Below are 23,840 nucleotides of genomic sequence, written 5' to 3'. Positions count from 1 at the left end.
CATATTATTTTGCTTTCTAAACACCTACACAAGAAAATAGATGCTCAGCTAGTCTCTGTTACGCTCATGCTGGGTCCCACATAACTGCTAAACGGTTTACTTACCATTTAGCAGATATCCGCTGAACCTGGCACTATACAGGCTGGCCTCTGATGACAAAATGGCAGAGGTGGAGCTATGCTCTTCTTCACGCCACACAAGGGATATCGGTCAGTGACAGGCTGAATGTTCTTATCAAATCACTACCCCAATCCCTGGTCTGAAATAATATGAAGTGACGCGGGACCCTGGCTCCGCCTCCACAATATCGTCCTACAGGTCGGCTGCACGCAGCTGTGGAGGCTGAAAATCTCTGCTAAAAGGTGAGTAAATTATTTAGCATTGATGAAGGTCCCAGCGCTTGCGCACTACAGATACCATAACCACTTTAATCAAGTGAAGTGATTATGATGCCTAAAATGTTCTTTTAAATTCCGAGTGAACTGAACAAAAACGATGGCTGTATGTGTGGTTTTTTTACAATAACTTAGAAGTGTCACTTTTACTAGCCTGAGCGTCCTTATCTTGGCTAGTTATATATCTTTATATACACTTGCATTCATCTTTTCTATGTAACACTTAATAGACATATACAGGCAAAAAGAAATGTAGCACATGTTGCAAAATTTTTTTTTTGTTAAATTGCATTGCCAGAGCTTATCTGGAGCTCAAGAGAGCAATGCTTGAAGATTTCTCATTAAGTCAAGAGTCTAGCCTAAATGGCAGAGATCTCATTCTTTTTGAAAACTTCCCTGGTGACGATATCAGCTATATGATCTCAATCTGTAAAACTGCTGAGACAGGCACAGAAATGGTGCAGTGAGATGATGAGATGTGCAAAGCCCAAAGACCACAGATTTAAACAAATAGGGAAAAAAAAGTGTAAAAGCAAAAAGCCCAAACAAAATCTTGGGGAAAACAAACAAAAAAATATATAAATAAAATAAGAGTGTGAACCAACAGGAACAAAACAGACAGGAACTAACTTTCAAAGTCAAACTCAGGGTCACTGAGGGGACTGCTGAGACCAGAATCTGCAAAGAACAGTAAAATAAAGAAATAAAAATACAAATTTCCTTTTCCGTTTTCTAACACATTCACAAGAACACAATGACTAGATTCATGACAAAATCAAAATAAATGGTTGCATTCGGAAAATCGTATCACAAAACAGAGTTTTGCATGATCTGAACATAAAACTATAACAGACGGGAAGGGGAAAATTAAACAAAACAAAACAAAAAAAATAAAAAAACAAAACAAACATTTTCTAAATAGACATTATACCACTGAAAAGGAAAATTGTAACAAAGATGTGCCATACAATTTATTCAGGTTCTTCTTCCATAAGATGTGTGCTTGAGGGTCTGCTTGTTCCCACACAACACCTAAGATCTGTTTGGAGTGGAATATCTAATCTCTGAGAACTGTGTGAATCCATGATAGAGGCGGGGAAAGTTTCGAAAATTCTTACCTGGGGTCTGGAAGTTGATGCGTCTCATTTCTACTGGGTCAGTTGGGTGGTGGGGGGCAATCTCTGCATTATTTAGCAGACATTTGGTTCGTGGTTCTGAGTTCTTCCTTTTGCTTAAAATACAAAAATAAGAATTGGGATACGTTAATATTTCTTATCCTATGTAAAGTACACTGGCCTATTCTCTTAGAATTAGAATTGGCCAGCATACATTTTCTCGAATCTCTAATTAAAAATAATTAGCTCCATAAAATGAGAATAGGCCTTACCTGTCTGGTTTGCTGTCCATGGAGGGCAAATAAAGGAAAAGGAAAAGCCACAGTAAGTTAGACAATACTGATCATATTACCATTATCCACAATGACACATCCCTCCTCTATTTCATGGGACCAGGTCACAAATGAACAAAATAATAAAGATATAACTCATCGCTTATATCAGAGTTGTAAGAGGGGATTGTGCATATATTTGCCCAATATGTGTATGCGGATACAAGATTACCATGCATTTTGTTATACCGCACAGTAGAATAATAAAGTACTGTAATATCCACAGGAAAATGTCAGATGGAAGGTCTAGTAACAAACAAAATAAAGAACCTTACTTTTTATACAGGAGGATTGCGATGACAATGCAGATTATGAATACCACAGCAAGGACTGGACCAATAACCCAGATCAGTCCTTCTTCCCCATCAGTGATTGGCTGTGGATCTGGATCATCTAATTGGATCATATCAGAATATGGGCTTGCCGCAAACATCTTCTGCAAGGTGAATATTAAAAGCAAACTTTTTGTTTAACAGGGGATTGAAGTTGGTTTAATTAAAGTTAAGTATTCCAGTTTGGATGATTGCAACAGCACAATTATATTTTCCAATTGATAGAAAAAAAGTAGAAGCATTATTAAAAGAAAAATATTATATAATTTCTACATGTCTATTACAATTCATGAAAGCTTAATTTAGAGCAATAAAACAATAAAACTAAAAAAAAAAAAAAAAAAGCATAAAAGTCAAAATAGGTCTAAGGTCTTACTTCTTCGGCTCCTTCCAGCATGGCCAATATGAAAAAGACGTATTGCTGACCGACTTCTAAAGCTTTGTTCACAAAGCCATCATATGTGTTTTGATCTCCAAGAGTAAAGTACCCGGGCAGAGTGCGAAACCTAGCAGCAATGTATGGCTTGGGAAAGTCTACATGTCTCAAATGGCGCAGGCTTCTACGATGTCTTGTGATTTCTTGAACCAACTGAATAACAAGAAAAGTAAAAACAACATTACACATGAACGTCCAAGGAACACATTTTAAATAAACAATTAAAGACTAAGAGTAGAAATGAGCAACCGAGGTCATTTAGTTAAACTTTATTTTAATAGGACACTATAGTCACCAACACCACCACAGCTTAATGTATTTGTTCTGCTGTCTATAGCATGTTTCTGCAAGTTTTTTTTTTAATGTAAACGCTGACTTTTTAGAGAAATGGTAATGTTTACATTGCTGCCTAGTAACATCTCCAGTGGCAATCACTCAAGACAGCCACTAGCGGTGCTTCCCATTTCAGTGCTGCACAGTGTGCAGTACTTGCGCTCAGCGTCTCTACGCTCTGAATGGAGACGCTGAACGCTCCGTATAGAGATTAATTGATTCAATGTATCACTAGGAGTAGATGTGGAATGGCGCAACAGCCTCCCAATGCTTTCTTTTGGGGGCAACCGGGGACCTAAACATTGAACAGGTAACTATAGTGTTAGAAATACATGTTTGCATTCCTAACACCATAGTGCTCCTTTAATATGTGCTGATAACACAAGAATGGAAACTAACCTCTTCCAAATCCATTTCTTCAGGGCTACCCCATGTGTTTAGGAATTGTCCACGTGATTTTTTTAAAGGCACCACTACGATGTAATAACTCCTGCAAAACCAACAACACGGCTATTATAACATCATGATTTGTCACATGGTAGTGCTAGAATATATCATGATAATTGCTAGAACAGAAATACATGTAAAGTATGTTCTCTCGCATATAAGGATACTTTTACCTCACTGACTCGGACGTCTCCATATCGGGAAGTTGAATTATGATACTACCATCTGGTTCTGGTTTCCTATTCACAATGGGTTTCATACCCAACATGTTGGGGGCTGTACGTGCTGCCACATTTTGCTGAAGACCACCCATAGTGTTACCACGACTGGTGAGGATGAAGTTGTAGTAGGTTTTGGGTTTGAGGTTAGTGATCAGCTTCTTTGTTGCACTACCCTCTACGTCCACGGTCTGTGTGTTGTACTGAATCTAGAAGGGACGAGTAAAAATAGAGCAGATACTCAAGAGATTGAAATGATGAAGAAAAAAAAAAAAAAAGAGAGAATTAAACCAATTCATAGCGCTCGAAGGCAAAGCATATATGCAAGCATACACTATAGAGCAAAGACCTTATTTAAACTGACCCATGGCAGGTGAAGAGTTAATAGCTATGCCAGTACAATGACCCCATTTGCCCTTAGTAGATTAGACAGGACTGAGTCAAATTTAGAAAGGAATAATATATCTTAGGGGCATGATATGCAGGCAGAGTGATTAGCTGATTGATAATCACCAACATCATTTGGCTTCTGGCACTGTTAGCGAGAAATTGCGATCACTGCTGGCTTTTAAATTAGCCTTATTTTTCCCCATTTACCTTGTAAGGCATCAGAGAGTTGTAATTTTCTGGGAATTCCCAGCTCAGAAGGACTGACGTCTTTGTAACCATCTTGACCTTGAAATTCTTTGGCAAAACTGTGAACATAAAAAGGTGGGGGAAGAGGGAGAAAAAAAAAACAGGCTCCTTAGCTGCTAGAGATAAGATTTATCAGATGGACCCAGTATTCTGAAGAATGAACCGACACATAAAAATGCATACTGTCGTATGTATGAGGATGTTACAGAGAATAAAATATTACATTTTGTATCACTAAACTTTAGATGCTTCTGAATTCCAGAACTGAATTTCTAGATCCAACAGCCCACACTCTGCTTCATGACTCCAAAAGCAGAAAATACTTCATGAACTATCAACTAAGAAAGCCAGCTAAGAAAAGACAAACAATCTAGAAGCTCTAAACACATGAGACAAAGATGGCAATGTTTGTACGTTTTATTTCACTGAAGGGAAAGAAGAAGAAAACAAAAAAGAGAAAGAGTTAGGCTATCCCACCTGTGAAGTCATTGGTGCACCCAGACACTCATCAGAAGTGCCTTCACTAAACTTTAAGAAAGTGTAAAATCACTTACCTGCAGTGAACTTTAGATTTAGTCAACTATTAGAAAAAAAGAGTACCATTTCTTTAAAATACTGTCAGCTGACCTGAGCTGTCGGACTCTGTTGTTGGCTTTAAGATGCTTGATTTCAAGCACCACCAACAGTAAAAGCCAAGGACGAAAGACTGATAAGGCCTACCTTGATCCAGAAGGAAAGTGCGGTACTGGACAGTTGGACTGTAAGGCCCAGGACCTTTACTGGTGTGCGCACGTATTTTGACTTCATAAACAGTGTTTGGCTTCAGGTTGCTCATCAAGAAAGAGCTTTCTGAGGATGGAAGGTCCAATTCCAGGGCATTTCCTGGAGAGCCTGCTACCCAGTACGCTATTGTATACTTGGTGATAACACCATTTCGTTCAGCCATAACTGGTGGCAGCCAGTTTAACTGGATAGACACAGATGTGACATTGCCTGTGTCAATGATCTGAGGATAACCTTTAGGCACATCTTCAGGTATTGTGAACTCTTTAACAGATTCCTCACCAAAGCCCGCCCGGCCTTTGACCGCCAATTTAAAAATGTACACGGCACCCTTGTGAATACTGGTTGCAAAGTACTTGGTTTCTTGAGCTCCAAACTCTAAAACGGCAAGCAAGTCAACATCTTTGCGTCCAAACTGCAGCCGGTATCCAAGAACTTGTCCTGCCGAATCGGTTGGTGGTTCCCATTGTACTAGAAGGCTGCCTTCCAAAGTCTGATGCACAGAGAGGTCTGGTTTACCAGGTACTGCAAGTGGAAAGGGGTAAGAAGGAAAAGATCAGATCAATCAGTAACAAGCAAGTATATTAGGTCAAAGATATAAAATTGAAGTCTGGCTTAAGAGACCAAATAAAATTATACCTCTACATGATTTCAAGCAAATGTATAAAATTCAAGCATTTCCACAATTTTCCATGCCAAGTAAAATAAAAGAAAACCAAAAACAAATAAATGAGTAGCAAACACTATGTTTAAAAATAAATGTTTTAAGTAAATATCCTTGCAAGTGTTCTGATCTATACTAAAACCATCACCGACTTAAATTGATACGCTAAGCACCAGAACAACTTTTGCTTAATGAAGCAGATTTGGTGAATAAATTGTGCCCCTTCAGTTTAACTGCTCACTTGTTTGCCATTTAGAAATTAAATTACTTTGGTTTCTGCTTATGCAGCCCTCGCCTGGCTGTTACTCAGATGTGACAGCACAGTGTGTTTACTTTAGATGTTTTTAATCTCCTGCTCTGTTAATCGAGTAGGATGCTCCGGCAGGCAATATCAGGCTGTCAATAGAGCAGGAGAAATTCAAAATTAAGCTGACTGTGCAATAACGGAAGTTTAAAAGTTAGATCTCTCTATACAGGAAATTTGTGCAGGTCATAAGGAGGGGAGATGTGACTAGGGCTGCATATACAAAGTGATTTAACTCGTAGGTGGCACAGAATTGGGCAGTTAGACTGCAAGGGCATGACATATTTACCAAAAGAACTCCATTGAGATGAAGTTGTTTTGGTGCTTATAGTCTCCCTTTAATTGCCCATTCTTTTGCATCCCTGAATATGTCAGGGCTTCTCAAATCCACAATTGAATTGTAACTAGTGAAAATATATACAGATGGTGTTTAACATAACCTTGATATATATCATTCCCCAATATCCAGTAGAGAGCAATCATCGCCAACTTGCCCTGGCTAAAGCAATAATATTACTAAATAAAGGGAATTCACCGCCACTGTTCTGCTAAAAAGCTGTTTAAATCATGGCGATAATACAAAATGTAACATAAAATTGCACACCAGAACAGCACGTTGATTGCAAATGCTTACAGAATAAGGGCACACATATTTCAATATTTACTAAATGTGTTTTCCACAAAGGAACATAAATAAGGGCCGATTTTGACAAATGTCTTGATGGGGTCTAGGATTTAATCACTAAATAAGTTGAGCGAGCTCACAACCAAATTGCAAAATATAAGTCAAAATAGTTAAGCTGGGAAAATAATATATAATTCTAGATGTTTGGTGGCAGCAACAAGAGTTGAAATTTCAAAATAAGGTTCTTTACGGCAACGTAGCGTCCAATGAATAAGCCCCCCATATATTTTACGGTTTTGTAATGCCTCACCTGCCCCTTTGGTAGTAACCATCTTTGGTTTGCTGCGTGCACCGTCCCCTTTCATAGTATAAGCGGCAACTGTGATTGAATAAGATGTATCCGGTTGGAGTCCATTGATAATCATTTCCTGTTAAAATATATTAAAATCTGACTGACTTAGTGCCAATAATGGCTATATAAGTAAAGCATCCACAATTTCAAGCAACTGGTGGTATATGTAAAAAATAAAGGCTTACATGCAAAACATTCAGTAATAAGCACACATATAATTGTTTAAAGCACACATCCCTTAAACCAATGAATTAAAATAATGCCACTACTATATGAAACCTCATAATATAAATGAGGGTTTAAGGTGAATCCGTAAGCAAGCTATACCCTGTGCCATAGGTTCAAGATTCGCTCTTTTTTTACATTCTCAGTGTGTGTTCAAAAAAGTTCTTAGCCATTATAATAAACACAAATACATAAAACACACACAAAATGTATCTTTAAAATAATAAAAATGGCAAATATATATATATATATTTTCGATTGCATGGACATGGCCAGTGAATAATTCGATTTTTATCAATACGAATTTTATATGGGGTAGTAATTGCAGACCTTGAGACTGCACCGTGCAAATCTACAGAAACATTATTAGATGCACTTCTTAGTGCTATTCAGTTAAGTACAAGTAAACTAACTATCTTTGCCCTAAATTCTGTTAGTGAATAAAAGGGAATCAGAGGAGCTTGTAATCCTACAGACCTTAGAGGGTCATACTTTGAGAGGATTAATAAAATGTGCTACCAGCAATAAGAAAAATAATTATTTACAGATGGAACTCTTAAACCAGGGCACAAGGTCCAGAAATTGTGGATGGTTTGAGAGGTAACCATTACGTTTGTCTAATCAAACTATTATTATTATATTATTATACTTTATTTATTAAGTGTCAACACATTCTGTAGCGCAATACATGGGTACAAGTAAGAAGACGAAGGTACAATACATCGGAGACAATACAAAATTTGACCAACAAGTATAGTAATCACAAGAAGAAAATATGTATCATTTTACGGTCAATTAAGAGGATAATGCCAGCTTTTCTATTTAAAGGGACACTATAGTCACAAGAGCAACTTAATGTAGTGGTTCTGGTTTCTACAGTCTGACACTATAGTGTTCCTTTAACTTCGATGTTAATTTCCTGACATTAAAAGTAAACAAAAAAAACATGGGTAATTTTGGTATCTTATTTTTCTTTAAATAATTCAAAATACCACCAACACTGAATAAAAGCTTACCTGAATAAAATGTCACCTGTTAAAATCTATTTGCATAGTGCTCATGTTATAACAGTATAACTGGGTGATATCAAGATATCATGAGAATCAACCAAAATTCTGATTCCCCAACCATTTAGGGAATATGCATCACTTTGAGACAACCTGCTTCTTCTTTCTTATGCTTTCCACACCCACTCCAGGGGGAGGAGGGGCACCAATCAGTGTCCTATCCTTAGGAATACTGGAATAGTGCATTGGGCATGCCTGACAGATTTACACATGTGCATTTGGTGGGAGAAGAAAGGAAGTCTGATCAGTATGATCATGAAGATCAGGGCCCACTGTTGGGTTTCTCTCACAAGTATTCCTTATTTCCATCATAAATGTAATATCTTGATTTATGTGTTCAAGGGTGATTGAAATAAGTATTTGATGTATATATCTTCTTGGGTTAAAGGCTCGCCATGTTAATATAAGTCTATATTAACCAAAAGTACCAATACGAAATCTGACATTCTTTATAAAAAATATATATATATATGCATTTATTCAACTTCAAAGCAAACAATAATAGACTTAACAGATGGTATTTCTTAACGATGTTACAGAGAGTGAGAGATCTTTTATGTAGTTCTGTTTGTACCAGCAAGTCAGGGACACATCTGGAGAGGAGAGTGAAGAGTAGGAGAAGAAGAGAACTTTGTCCACTGTTCTTTATAGGCAAAATTATGTCACACTCTGGCCATATAAGGACACAACCCATATAAGGACACAATCCTCAATTTCCCTATACAGTACATTCCAGAGTCCTCATGGTACAGAATAGCAAACTACCAGTTCTTTTTAACCCATTAGACATCCATACCTTAATATGTATTAAAAATAGGAATCTAGAATACGTAATATTCTACAAGTGACTGTCTAAAATGGAGCTGGGTGGGTGCGTGGGGGACTGAAGAACCTCCCCTACCTGAGAGGCGTGGGGGACTGAAGAACCTCCCCTACCTGAGAGGCGTGGGGGACTGAAGAACCTCCCCTACCTGAGAGGCATGCCAAACAATGCAATCTGACCAACTACATTTCTAACCATAGTACATTTCTAAATGTTTATTACCTAATGTTCTTGCTTTGTTTTGATTTGAATATTGAAAAGTTTTTGCTTGCCGATTTTAAAAATAATTGTCAAGTGATGCATATGTCCCTTTAATACTACTTTCACCAAGACTACCAATAACATTGCATGTAAGGATGGGACAAATGGTCATTGGTTTCATCACATTGAGACTGATTTGTGCTGAATGGGTAATTTTCCTACCCCTGTTCAAACCCCATCTAATCCACCCAATTGCCTCAAATAGCATCTTTAGTAGCACATGGAGGTTGAAGACCAGGGAGGGAGGCAGAATTAAACATGAACACAAAAATGAAAATTACAGACAGCATAGGTCAAAAACATATGTTGGTGGTAGTGTCTTAACGTGCAAGTAAAATGATATTGCTGTTATTGCTCTAATTATGCATTCTTTGGAGACTTTACAAATCCCTCTATTTTATAAAAAAAAATGTAAAAAAAAGTAACTATGCTTAATGTATAAACACAGCCAGAGCAAGGGGAGAAACTACTGAAGGTGCAACAGGTGCAATGGCATTGGGGCCCACCAGAGTTCAAGGGGCCACTCTTGGTCACCCATTACAGGAAATATAGCTGCAGCCATGGTTCTGCAGCAGAGGATGGAGCTCTCCCTGTGATGGCTAAGTGAGTCAGTCTGTCAGGCTGGAAAGATTGATAAAGACGGTTTGTTACCTTGGTACTTTAAATTATGAAATTAATTTAATTTGTCGGCAAAATTTCAAACATGTGGAGGGTCTAAGAACTGCATGGTGTGGTTTGTAAAGCACGGAGTGTATCTGAGCTGCATAGAGTGGAGTGTCTGTAAACTGCACAGTATATCTCTTTGTGGTACATGGAAAGTGTGTCTTTGACCTGCATGGAAATTGTATGGGGACTGCATGAAGTGTGAATGTGTCTCTACACTATATTTTGTCTGAGTCACTGGTAAGTGCCCAACTGAGCCACCAGTTGGACCTGTTCAGTCAGGGCCTGGTCAGGCAGTGAGAGCTGAAATATGACAGGGCCCAGGCCCAGCACTTTAGGAATGCACATAGAGCCCTTCCGCTGTGTGTTTATAGCAATGAGAATGAGAAGACCTATTTGACAGGGAGGAATGCGTTAATTGTAAGAGGAACGTGGCCACCTAATTGGGGAAGGGAGGGGTTAATTGGCTATGGAATGTGCCAATCTAAATTGAGAAGGGAGATGGTGGGTTGGCAGCAAATATGCAAATCTAATTCGGGAATAGAGAGAGCTCATAAGCAGCAAAGTGTCACAAAATCTAAATTGGGCAGGGAGAGGGTTCTTTTTCAAGGAAATGCATCAGTCTCAACCGGGAAAGGAGAGGGTAAACTGGCTTGTGGCTGGTTATTTGGCAGTGGCAAGTGGGGGGCATTTTTGTTGTTTGGAGTGGTGTTAGCTCCTCCTCCCCCAACCCAAAAAAATAAAAATAAAGTTATTTTATGTTATGCTGTATTTAATTACTGATCATCCCATATTTCAAATAAAGGTTATGCTATAAAAAGAAACACGTTTAAAGAGCCAGTACGTATTTAAATTAAATTTTTACTTTAAAAAAAGATTCTGTTATTTTAAGCCCCACTTTGTATTTTAGGAGAAAAATACACAGTACTTTACAAATTACAAGCTTTCTTCTCTCCCTGGTCAGCACTGTGGGTTTCCTACACTTTTAGAAACATAATTTCATTCAATATAAATCTAGGAGATAAGAAACTAGATTAGAATCAGCGTGGCATTTAAGGGAAACCAGATATTAACTAGTTATGATTCAGAATGGCGTGGAAGAGAGCCCAGGCAATTTTTATTTTCCTCCCAGAATATCTACAGGTAATTGCCAGTAGATGATAGATTAGATTTCTTACACACGAGCGCACACACGCACATACACACACCAACAAGCACACATTATTTGTTTGTGTTTAAACCCTTTAAGGGCATCAACACATTTATTTTATCTTGGTATATATGCCCCTTTAAATTTAGAGTAACAACACAATATGACAAAGCAATAAAGATTCAGATTTTATGTAACTTATTGTGATGGATATTTCTAAGCAGGCAAATTGGGTAAATTGTCAGAAAGTTATACCAGCTAATATTGGGGTTAATTAATTGTGCTTAAATCAAACATAATGTGAGTTTGAATAGATTGGGCATAAAATAGATCTTAAAATTCAATTGATAAGTAGTCTCCAATGTATTTTTTTATTTCATCGAGGATGTAAAAATGTAAGGATTGGATTTAAGGGGAACTAATATGTGCCTGGATATTTAATATTATGTTTACTTTATTTAACAAATATGTATATTTGAGGTGTGAAAATGAAATGAAATTTAGAAACCCACACCTCTTTATCCTGCAACTGGGTGCCTCCATCTTAGCTCTTATCATTGTAATAAGCTCTGTCAGTCAGCACAGAGAAAGCAGACAGGGAAGAAGGAGGATCGAAACAGTGGTCGGCTTTGCTTTGTCTGAACTGGTTTGTGATGTAATTTTCTAAACCTTTAATATAAATGTAAAAGGAAACAGAATCTCGTGAAAAAGGTTAATACAAGTGATAGGTGATTTTCTAAATTTGATTCATGGTCTAAGTTCAAGAGAAATCACAGTTTCCTTTTAGAGGTGACTTAGTTTGCACAAGTGTTTCAGTATTGCAAATCTATTCTAATAAATGGAATATGGAAATAATTAAATAGGAGAAATGAAGCACTTGTACTTTTGTGACGGGAGTTGCCGTGAACAAGAATATGCAACAATTTGAAATAAAATCAGTCATAGTTGTCTCTTCCTCCTGTATCTCTGGGACATTATTATTATATATTGCGCCAACATATTCTGTTGCACTTTATAATATTATAAGAGACAGCAGATTTAACAATAGATGAGACAATTACAAAAACTTACAAGAACAATAGGTTGACGAGGACCCTGCTCAAATGAGCTTAGTCTCATGGAAAGTCACATTGGAACATATAACTAAACATGCAGACTGTCTTCTTGCACATGCTAAACGCCCCTTATAAAACTATAAGTATGGTGGTCAGGCAGAATACATTTTCACATCCACAACCTTCTATTCCCGCACCTCCATTACACCCCATATTCCCTCACTAGAAATTTAAAAGGTTGGAGGAAGATGTAAAACAAGCATGTCAAACTCAAAGTGTGGCACGGGCCACATAAACAAGGTTTAAGTTTATGTGGGCCACACACACACACACACACATACTCACAGACAGACACACACATACTTGCTGACAGACACACACATACTTGCTGACAGACACACACACACACACACACACAATGATAGACACACACACACTCACTGAGACACACACACTCACTGAGACACACACTCACTGACAGACACACACACACTCACTGACAGACACACACACACACACTGACAGACACACACACACACACACTGACAGACACACACACAGATAGACACACACACAGATAGACACACACACAGATAGACACACTGACAGACACACACATACTTGCTGACAGGCACACACACTCACTGACTAACTGACACACACACTGACGGACACACATAGTTGCTGACAGACACACACACACAGACACACTTACACACACATACTTTTCGTTATTGCTCCTTACCTTATGGAGCCGATAGGGGGCATCTCCCTTGGGTCCTTCCTGCTCCTCACTGCTCCCGCGCGCGGTTTAGTGATGCCGAGTGCCGGAATATGACATTATATTCCGGCGCCCGGCTTCACTTCAGTCGGCGCGAGGGAGCAGTGAGGAGCTGGAACACTGAGCTCCCTCACTGGCACTCCTTCCCGGCCGGGTAAATGTTAGCAGAGTAGGCACCTGCAAAATGGGGAAAGCAGGTGCCTACTCTGCTATAACACCGAGCATGCACTTGCGGCTCGCTGGGCCGCAAGGATGGTCCTTGTGGGCCGCATGCGGCCCGCGAGTTTGGCATGCTTGATGTAAAAGAATCTTTCGATGACACACTTTTTCAAAAGAGGTTAGAACATTGCATTGTTTTTTTTTAATTCTAAACAAATCTGATTTTTCTGTGGATCAATATACTCCAATATGAATTCCACAGCTACAACGCTGTATGCATGGATACCGTTCTAACTCACATTTTTTATTTTTGTAGAGAATCACTTCTCTTAAATGCCTTGTAATAATGCCAAAGTATGAGGAAAAAAAAGAAATTAAGTATCAAGAGATTCCTAGAAATGTTTTTGTCTTGACCTCTAACAAACTTGTGGTAATCAAATTCCCTGGTGGCATCTTAACTCCAGAGTAAACAAGACCAATTTTCTACAGGATAGCATTCATCCGCATTATTCCAAAACTACACTACATGAACTTTGATATGAAAAAGGCAGACTTTCATTGAAACAGTAAGCTCTTAGCTCACAATATTAATAAATGCAGAAAACGAGAATTAAAGAAAAAAAAGTATATATACAAGCTCATTTGCATACACCTACCCAGAATCCCGTGCAGTAGTGAGAGCACTATTAAAGTGAGATTTCTGTGGTAAAAGCGAGTCTTATGGCTTGCCTGGTGTGTGTGTTTGTGTTTAACATTGCATTAGCTAGCCACTTATTTCAGGTGGAAGGGGTTTTCATCCACACTTTTTTCTCCCACCACAACCTATTACACTGCAGATAAGAACCATTCGGCCCATCTAGTCTGCCCAATTTTCTAAATACTTTCATTAGTCCCTGGCCTTATCTTATAGTTAGGATAGCCTTATGCATATCCCACGTATGCTTTAAACTCCTTTACTGTGTTAACCTCTACCATTTCAGCTGGAAGGCTGTTCCATGCATCCACTACCCTCTCAGTGAAGTAGTACTTCCTTATATTAATTTTAAACCTTTGCCCCTCTAATTTAAGACTATGTCCTCTTGTTGTGGTAGTTTTTCATCTTTTAAATATAGTCTCTTCCTTTACTGTGTTGATTCCCTTTATGTATTTAAATGTTTCTATCATATCCCCCCTGTCTCGTCTTTTCTCCAAGCTATACATGTTAAGATCCTTTAACCTTTCCTGGTAACTTATCCTGCAATCCATGAACCAGTTTAGTAGCCCTTCTCTGAACTCTCTCTAAGGTATCAATATCCTTATGAAAATACGGTCTCCAGTACTGCGTACAATACTCCAAGTGAGGTCTCACCAGAGTTCTGTACAATGGCATGAGCACTTCCCTCTTTCTACTGCTAATACCTCTCCCTATACAACCAAGCATAAAGGGACACTATAATCTCCAGAACCACTAGAGTTTAAGGTCTATAACATGTCCCTGCAGAGTTAGCACACATTGTAACACCTCTAGTAGCAGTCATTCAGACAACCACTAGAGGTGCTTTCTGTGTCAGTGCTGCAGTCACTGGCGTTCAGCATCTCCACACTCTGCATGGAGAAGCTTGGCACAGTGCTGTGTTTTTCTATAGGAAAGCATTGGATAACCTGAGATTATCAAGAGATTGAAGACCCCAGCCATGGAGGCAGGGCCAGCCGCAGCGAGGCAGAATAGGTAAGTTTGAAACCTTTTCAATGCGATCTAGTAGTTTTACACTATAGGGTTAGGAATACATGTTTGCATTCCTAACACAATAGCGTCCCTTTAAATGTCTCAGATTCCAATCTCGTCTGAAACTCTTCGCAGAGAAGGAACATTCCGCTATCAATTTTTAATCTTCCACAAAAACCTGTTTCAGATCACTGATTCATAAATATACTAAAAGAAAGGCACGAAAGACAGCACCCTCTTGTTCTCCAGCTAAATGACAGTAAAGCCCCCAAAAATGAGTTTTATTATATAACATTTGCACTACACTAAAGACAATGTTTTGACCAATGCAGTTACATGAATCGAGCTACTTCTTCAAGCTCTGTTCAAGAGACAATGTCTGTGAGACCCAGCTTTCATACAACCTTCATAGCTGTCTGCCTGTTGCAGTTGTGAAGGCAACATCATTTAAATATTTATGACAGCAGTTGATCTCTATTAAACAATGCATAAAGGCATGAAATATCCGCCCAGAGCATGTGCGGCACTCTATGGAAAACTATTGCAAAATTCATGCACGCATACTCAACTCCCATTCTAATACAATAGCAATGTTTCATTTCTATATATTTATTTTTAATTAGAATTGAAATAGTAAGTGCCATTAACAACCAGTTTACTATAGTAAAGAAAATGGGATTTTCATTTACCAGAAAATCCCTTTTTTATTTCCCCATACTGGCGGCACAGAATGATTGTTGTTTGTACAGTTGATAGACTGAACACGGGACAAAAGAAAGGACTTGATTCCTCCTCCTGACAGGAACAATCCTTCTCTCGCACAAAAACTAATTTGTTTACGCATAGCCAAGCCAGGAGGAAAAAAATATATTTCAGTATAAAATCAGCTACAGGAGTGATTTAAATTTGTATTTTATTTTTAAAATACAAATTTATAATAGGCCACAGGCCACCCTACACTGGCTCAACACATTCAGGAACCAGCCAGACCCTAGCGCCACAGTGACGCGGGCCTGCTAGACAATTGTACTAGTGCACCACTAGCCACGACCACCACGCTCTCACGCACCTGAACCCTCATCCGCAACCCAACAGCCATATGACTAGGAGCACCCGACACTAATGGGGGAAACTACACACCCTCTACCACACGGGGAGGGCAGGCAGGGGGCACAAGGTCTCAGGTCCACAAGATCACCAACACCAGGGTACGAGACTGATACCTCACAAACACCTAACCCTAAGTAGACAACACACAGTGGTTGGGCCGCCCTAGCATAACTTACAGCCTAGCTCACACCTGTACCAAAGTAGGCCAATCGTTATAACCTATCAGTCCATTATACTAAAAATGTGCATATTATGTTTTAACCAATCCACTGTATTGACATGTTTAACATCCAAGTTCACTCATTGCTGTTGTGGCAAGTAAAGAAATGTCTGTACTAATACTATGGCACTGAAAAATAAAGAATTTAAAAAAAAAAAAATTCAAATTTATAAAAAGGACGGTTGTCATGTCAAAAGCACGAGTTCTTGTTTGATGTGTGTTTATATATGTTAAGAGTTGTTTTTTTTTTTTTAACCTTGGGATGACATTTATTGTGGTCTTTGATTTTGCACCAGGCCTAGACCATAAAACATCTAGATAGCCATCACCAGAGCCGGACACAAGGCATTTCATAGAGTGGGCAATAGACTGCCAGACCAACCCCCTCTGATCCCCCCGAGGGGTCTGCCCACTGAGAAACAACTACGTAGTTTAGATATATAATGAGGGTGCTGGACTATCCAGAGTCAGTATTCATTTTTCTTTTTGTCAGTAACTTCTAGGAGATCAATACCAACTAAGACTCCCACAAGAATTCTATATAGGGTACATATATGTAAGGAATTTCTTGTGTTTTCTCCTATTTTATTTGATGTACTGTTTTGCAATTTGTTATCTGTATGTAATTTATTTCTGTATTTTGTACTCAGCACTGCGAATCTTTTATTGTCAGATTAAATATTTACTTAATCAGCTTGTTCTATAAGAGCTTCACTCTCCAGAGGAAAGCAGGTAACACGTTACCAAAAAGGGTTTATTATATGTGTTTGATCAGTAAAAGTGTGATTCTATAATTCTCCTGTGTGTGGGGTAACCCAAGACGCCCCAGGGTTTAAAAGTCTTGGTGGTGGCAGTAAAGTGTGTACTAGGGTTTTAGTGTAGAAGGGATTGCAGGGGTTAATTGAGTGGTTGCTGGGACTAGCAACAGGTAACCAGGGGTCTGGTGTCATTAACCCTTTCACTTCCACACTCTGCCCACTGTCTCGGCTGGGCCTATAGCCCACGCTCGTGACAACGGTGAATGTAGAACACTGACAATATGGGCCAGAACATCGGTAAGCTAAATGCACTTTATAATGTCTCGCTGTCCTCTGTGGAGGTGGAACAATAAAGCCTTTGTAGCATCATTACCAAGATACAAAATAAAACCATTAGTCATGCTAGAGGTGCCACTAATGTATACCTTATTCGAGTTTATATATGGTTCTTTTTCAAGTAGTAATACTAAACAGTATTTATACCAAACAACTGGTTCAGACAATGGTTGTAGATTTGGTAAAACTATCAGTTTGTAGTGAAACAAAGTAAAACCATTACTCCTTGTTTTGTAATACATCTGCAAAACATAAAAACACAAGTACACATAAAAAGCTAATCTACCAGCAACTATATATGGGTTCCGTGATGCCACCAGGATGCTAATTTTGGTTTTTAAGGACAACTTTACCTTAAAACTATTTGTAATATAGCAGTCCTTTCATCAAGTTTTGAAAGGAAATAGATTATTTAAAATTTTTTTTAAAAAAAATAAAGATTATGTAAAAAAACAAACAAACAAAATAATAAAAACCAAAGGGGAAAACTCATCCATATCGCTAGAATATAATAATAATAATGTGTAATAATTCAGATATGCTCTGGTTTCCAAGTACATCCTTGGGTTGTTACTTTGCCCCCACATCCAGGGAACGTTCCAACAGTATCCTTCAGCCACATGCATGCACCTTGGGTCAGACCATATTTAAAAACCAACAGTCAAGTCTTCGCTCATTCTTTTTAGTTCTTAGGTGACAGTTGTCCTTTAAGTAATCTCATTTATATTCACTTTGGAGAAGTTTACAGTGATGTCATCAGGATACTCATTTTTATTTTTTTTTAAATCTCTCTAAATTCGCATTGGAGAGAATTTTTCAGTTGATTCATGAACGGTGAAAAACCTTTCTTCTTACAATCTAGGCCATGACACTAAATCAACTCTGAGACTCCACCTGTTCAGTAAAGCCTTCCACTTAAACCTTTCACCCCTCTTCTAGCTTCCCCACACATCCCATGAATCTTGCCTTACAATCCAATATTCCCACCGCATAGTTCCGACATCTTCTGTCTCTACAACACTATCTCCAGTTAGACTAAGCTCTAAGAGCTTTCATTTTTCTGTACCGGTTTAGATATAGGGATATGTTATGTTTCATGTAACCTTTCCCAAACATAATTTAGTTTTTTTTCCATGTTATATGCCACAGTCAAACCTGTTGGCACTTCATTAAAAAGAAAACAAAATTACAGGAGCTTTGACATATCATCTGGATGGATGTGACCTTCAGGAAAAAAATCTTGGGAGACAATTAAGGCAAACATTTTGAATATTTCACATACAAGATAATTATCAATTGAAGGAATCACCTGGAACTGGATATTTATTTTAAGCCAGTAGAGACTAGTTGTGCAAATATGAACACAAGATGAAAATGCAATGGAAGGTAAGGCAGCAGCTAAACAGACCAAAGGGAATTCATATTCTAATAGACTTGCGCACCTAGATATAATTCAATATTATACTAATATATATATAATACTGTCCATCCATACAATAAACTGATCCCATATGCAGTCAACGTCAATGAAGAATACATAGCTCAGGGATCCTAAACCTTCTCAAGCAGAAACCAGATAAGATCTATATCGATAACTTATTTTTGTTTTGCCTCCATCTGTCACTAATGTCAACATAGGGAAACCCCGTAAATAATCAGAAATAGATGGTCTTGTGAAAAACTTTACCATAGATGTCTAGATATCCATCATATAACATATTTATGAAGAAACAAGTTAACGATACAATAGACTAAGACAAATAGCTGCATTCAAAAGGCATAAGGTTGTATCGTATATAAACCTCACTACGACAAAGTAAAATATGAGATCATGCAATCACGTACAATTAATTAATTAATTAACCAAAGTACTGAGGAAAACGTATATAAGTTGCTGTGAGAAAAATCCATGTTACGACACCGATTGTCTAAAAAAACACAAAAAAAAAACACACAAATATGATTAAAGCTTGAAAAATGAACCACTGTAACAGCTGCACCCATATCGAAACACTTTCTTGGTTGATTTGTTCCCTCAAGAACAAAGTTGGCAGACTATATACCCAGACATGGAGTTCTGTGAGAATTTTTATCATGCAGCATACTTTTAACGTATGTCGGTGCCAACTCAGCTTAACTCTGGAAGAACCCTCATGGCACCCACAGCTGAGAGGTACTCGGTCGATTCCAATGTTAAATTTAATAAAAGCTTCCTAAAGCTCTTCAACTTAAGGAAACATGCCAGACACTCTAATCTAGTGAGTTAAAATTGAGTTAAACTCCGGAGAGGAGTTTAACATTCAAATAAGCTCAAAGAGCTGAGCACTACATCCATTCCACCCCTCTAGGGCCAGGATTAGTCAAATGTTATGTTATCATGACAGTTCTGGCTTGTCACTAGTCCAGGACGGGGCCAAAACTAAATCTTGTTACCAAGAGAAAAAAAAAACTGTATTCTTATTTTGTAGATTGTCCTAGGCATGACTGTATTAATTATTATTTAGAATACATAACATGTAAAAGTGATTTTTTTCAAGGAAATTAAACATTGTATTGACTCGAAGTCTCCAAAATTTGAATGTGCATGAGATTCGAGTATTAATGGCACATTAGATCCCATTGTACAGCGCTAAGGAATTTGCTGGCGCCATATAAATAATAAAATAATAATAATAATAATTAGATACGAGAGGCAAACAACGCGATTTCGTTGGGGCTGCGACAGAGATGCGAGACTTTGTTTCTGTGTACAGTAAAGCTGTACCTTGCATATTAGACGAGATTGCGAACGCAAATTTTGCACTGGCGAATTTCGCCCTGGTCAAAGGAGCGGTCCTTGCTTATTGACCTATATGTTGTCTAGTAGTATCTTCTTGTACAAATGCGCATTATATTTGCCAGAGATAACATTTTTTTTTTTTTGGCTTCTGGGTTTCAAAATTTTGATGCACATTAGATTTGCGTACATACATTATTTTATGTCAAAATAATTGCTTTAACATTTGATTGGCATTGTTTCTGATGTTATATAATAGTTGCATAGTTTAGTACTTAAGTTTATAAAAGATTTGGCCACAATTGCCGTTACACCCCTTGTCCCCAGTAAAGGTCTTTACCCTATGTGTTAATGAGCCTGTGACATGGACTTAGATGAAGTACAGTGACCATCCATGACAAGTTATGCTTCTTGTTACAATGCTAGGCAGTCAAGACCCAAGAATCATTGGGCATTATTTGGGCGGAATTGAGATCAGTCATGAAATGATATGCTACAAACATTATGTGATATGTATTTAAATTAAGCATGCATCCATCTGTTGTGTATTTTTTCCCCCTCTGTGATGCATGAGTCTGTGAGTTCCATAATTAAACTATGGAGATAGGATTTTATAAATAATTCCAGAGTGGGTATGTTCCCAGATAGCACTGTGTGTAGGATGGCAATCACACATACTTAGCACAACACGGGGTTAGGTATCGTTACCATGGTTGTTTGCATAAAAAAGTGACAAGTAGTTAAAAATAGTTGCGTTTTTAAAAATAGTCAACGATTTTGTAGATGATAATGCAAAGACAGCAATGACATCTATCACCTGAAGACTGAAGAGGGTATATGTATGGAATATATGTAATTTAACAACGGCAAGGCTGTGAAAAGCTCCTGGAACGAAAGACGCAGGGACATTCCATTCTGATACATGGTATTCAGAGATCAGATTAAAATTATATCACTGGTCCTCAAAGGCTTAAAGAAGACCTAGTTTAGTACATGCAGTTTATCAACATAGGGTCTATATAATTTGAGTGTTATATATCCAGACTTAAACTTCTAATGCTACCCAAGACAGATAATTATGACACATGGGAAGCCTCTGAATTGATTAATCCAGCATAGCATTGAAAAACATTTGGCATAAACACAGGAAACCGTAAAAGAAAAAGAAAAAATGTTTTAAGAGATGACTATTCAAAGTACCACAAAGATTAGAAAGTGGTGTTGAAAATCTCTAGCTTAAAATGAATACGAATTATAAACTCAAGTAAAACATATAGACTACCTAAATTATGACCATAATGGAAAACACTTGCATAATACAAAACAAATCTAAACAAGTGGCTTAAAAATGTTTTTTTTAAAAAAATTAGGAATAGATTTATATACAGGCTCAGCAATAGCATTTATGGACGTCATACACAGTAGTTATAGTAAGATTGCATACTTGATTGCCTGTACAAAAACCTTGTAATTAACTATATGAATGTGAAAAGCAGATCAAATAAATAAAAGATGTAAATACAGATTGCAGCTCTCTTCAGATTTAACCAACATTACATATTCAAAGGTAATGTATGTTCTTGATTTGACGTCAGCTGATTTAACCCTGGTTTTCCGTAACTGTATTCAGCGGTTCCTGTTGTAAGTCCTTGAAGGTCTCTTGGTGCATCATTATGGCCACAAGGAATCGACAAAAAGATTTGTGGAGTGGATGACCACCTACGACTTAGAGGTGCCTCTTTGTGAATCACAGTAGCCTTGCCTTTTGAGCAATTTATTTTGACATATACGTAATTTAAATGTAAAATCATATGCACAAGACGCAAGTGTTCCCTACTGCTCGTTGTTGTGGCTATGGTACAACGAAGCTTTGTGTAGAGTCACCCATTTTTTGTTTTAAAAACAGTTCTGGAGCAGCTAGACATAAAAAAATTACAAAAAATAGGGTGTTCCCTGCAGAGAGACAAACAATGCCAAATTCTTAATTCCATTAAGAGATGAAGGAAAGGAATCCAGGACATTGCAAAGATCAGAACATCCCTAAAAAAATCGACTGACTCCACCAAGATGCCAGTAAACATGCAAGGCGTTGAGAAGTAAATGTCAGTATCTGGCCGCTCTGCCAGAAAAATGACGTTTCCACTTTCAACATGAAAACAATCCAAGGAATGGCTAAACAAGCAGATAAATGTTTTGGAAAGAACCGGTTAGGGCCAAGTTAGTTGCTTACTGACAATATGTGGACTAGAATGAATGTCTCTTCACATGACATCCCCTCCATTTTAAATCAGTTTGAATGGGATAAAAATGTAAATTCATACCTCCCAAGTGTCCCTATTTAGGAGGGTCAGTCCCTATTTTGGGCTTAAATCTCTGTCTCTTTTTTCTAACCTAGTTTCCCTGTTTTCTAGGGACTCCATATTGTCGGTGAGTCTGAGGTTATAACAGAGATCCACAGTAATAATACTCACAATAACGTGTCTTTAACCCCTTATGGACCAAAGTTCTGGAATAAAATGGAATCATGACATGTCACACATGGCATGTGTCCTTAAGGGGGTTAAAGGGATACACTATATGAGAAGCCTGTGATTGGACCTATTGCTAGCTCAGAGTGCATGCGCGCACTTCAGGCTGATGAGGAGAGGGTATGAGGCAGGCGGAGGGACTTTGAAGGTAATTACACATATCTCAGAATGTGCAGTGTTTAATGCTGAAACATTGCACTTACTGACTCCTACCACCATGACCACTTCAAATAACTGAAGTAACCCTTTAACCCCTTAAGGACACATGACATGTGTGACATGTCATGATTCCATTTTATTCCAGAAGTTTGGTCCTTAAGGGGTTAAACTACTAATCGGACTGTGTAAATAAGATACATTGTTCTTGTTCTAAATGACATTTTAGTTGCATAAATAGTTATTAATAATAACGACATCTACTATTACTCAAAACAGTCCTGGCCCTGGAAAAAACAAAACAAATGCCAGGTCTTAACTAATCCACCAATAGCGCTTGCATGCTATCATTGCCATCCGAAGGGGGTTTGGAATTTGTCATTATTTGTGTCTCTGCAGAAGGGCCATGCTTTTGGTGCCAGGGAACACCCTAATTTATTGTCAAACAGCTCCAGAACAGTTTAAATGAAAACTTAGTGACTGTACACAAAGCCTCATTGTACCATAACCACAACAACGAGCTGTAGCATTGACGGTGCTTTAATGTTTAGGATGCGTTAAATGAAACACTGTTAGGTTCACAGCTCTACGTTGGGCTCAAGCAACAGAAGATAATAATGCTTTCTCCAGCTGCCAGTTCAAACTGTAGTGACATCAGCCAGAATCAACAGGCATTGGGCATGCGCGCGTTCCCAACTAAGAGTTAAGTAAATGGCAGTGCACATGGTGGGACCTCCAGGGAACCAGACATTGTTCCTTTACATTTATAAATTTGTAGCTATTCGATATTCACTTTATGTAAGTATTATGTAAATATTAACATGGGTACATATCTTACACACACACGCACATGCATGCACATACAGGGAATTAAACATTGTTACTGCATATATCAGTAGGGCCAAAACCCGTACTTATGACCCAATGACAATCCAGGTTTTGTCTGACATCTTCAATGGAATGAAAAAAGGGAAATACAGAAATCCTGGACTATTGCTGGGCCATGAGAACTGGTTTTGGAACCATTGGTCTAAATGCAAGCAAAAGAAGAAGATATTCCCATTTGAAGCACTCTATGCCAATTTTTCTAAAACC

The 23,840-nt window shown here is 38.1% G+C and overlaps 1 protein-coding gene across 14 annotated transcripts in view; it reads right to left on the bottom strand.

The window, feature by feature from the left end:
* PTPRS (protein tyrosine phosphatase receptor type S) overlaps positions 1-23,840 on the bottom strand; it is a 359,172-nt gene that overhangs the window by 28,788 nt on the left and 306,544 nt on the right. For 5 of the 14 annotated variants that reach the window (XM_063455600.1, XM_063455601.1, XM_063455611.1 and 2 more), the window contains 10 exons: positions 6,931-7,048; positions 4,965-5,552; positions 4,206-4,303; positions 3,564-3,817; positions 3,343-3,433; positions 2,551-2,763; positions 2,118-2,278; positions 1,783-1,794; positions 1,514-1,626; positions 1,026-1,073 (listed from right to left, as the gene is read on the bottom strand). In XM_063455600.1, coding sequence (XP_063311670.1) covers positions 1,026-1,073; positions 1,514-1,626; positions 1,783-1,794; positions 2,118-2,278; positions 2,551-2,763; positions 3,343-3,433; positions 3,564-3,817; positions 4,206-4,303; positions 4,965-5,552; positions 6,931-7,048 — 1,696 coding nt within the window. The remainder of the gene's footprint in view (positions 1-1,025; positions 1,074-1,513; positions 1,627-1,782; positions 1,795-2,117; positions 2,279-2,550; positions 2,764-3,342; positions 3,434-3,563; positions 3,818-4,205; positions 4,304-4,964; positions 5,553-6,930; positions 7,049-23,840) is intronic. The other 9 variants (XM_063455604.1, XM_063455612.1, XM_063455605.1 and 6 more) reach the window with 7 other exon arrangements.

This window comes from Pelobates fuscus, chromosome 5, assembly GCF_036172605.1.
Source record: "Pelobates fuscus isolate aPelFus1 chromosome 5, aPelFus1.pri, whole genome shotgun sequence".
NCBI lineage: Eukaryota > Metazoa > Chordata > Amphibia > Anura > Pelobatidae > Pelobates > Pelobates fuscus.
The sequence above is the reverse complement of the archived record's forward strand: the minus strand, read 5'-3'. Positions and strand labels throughout refer to the sequence as shown.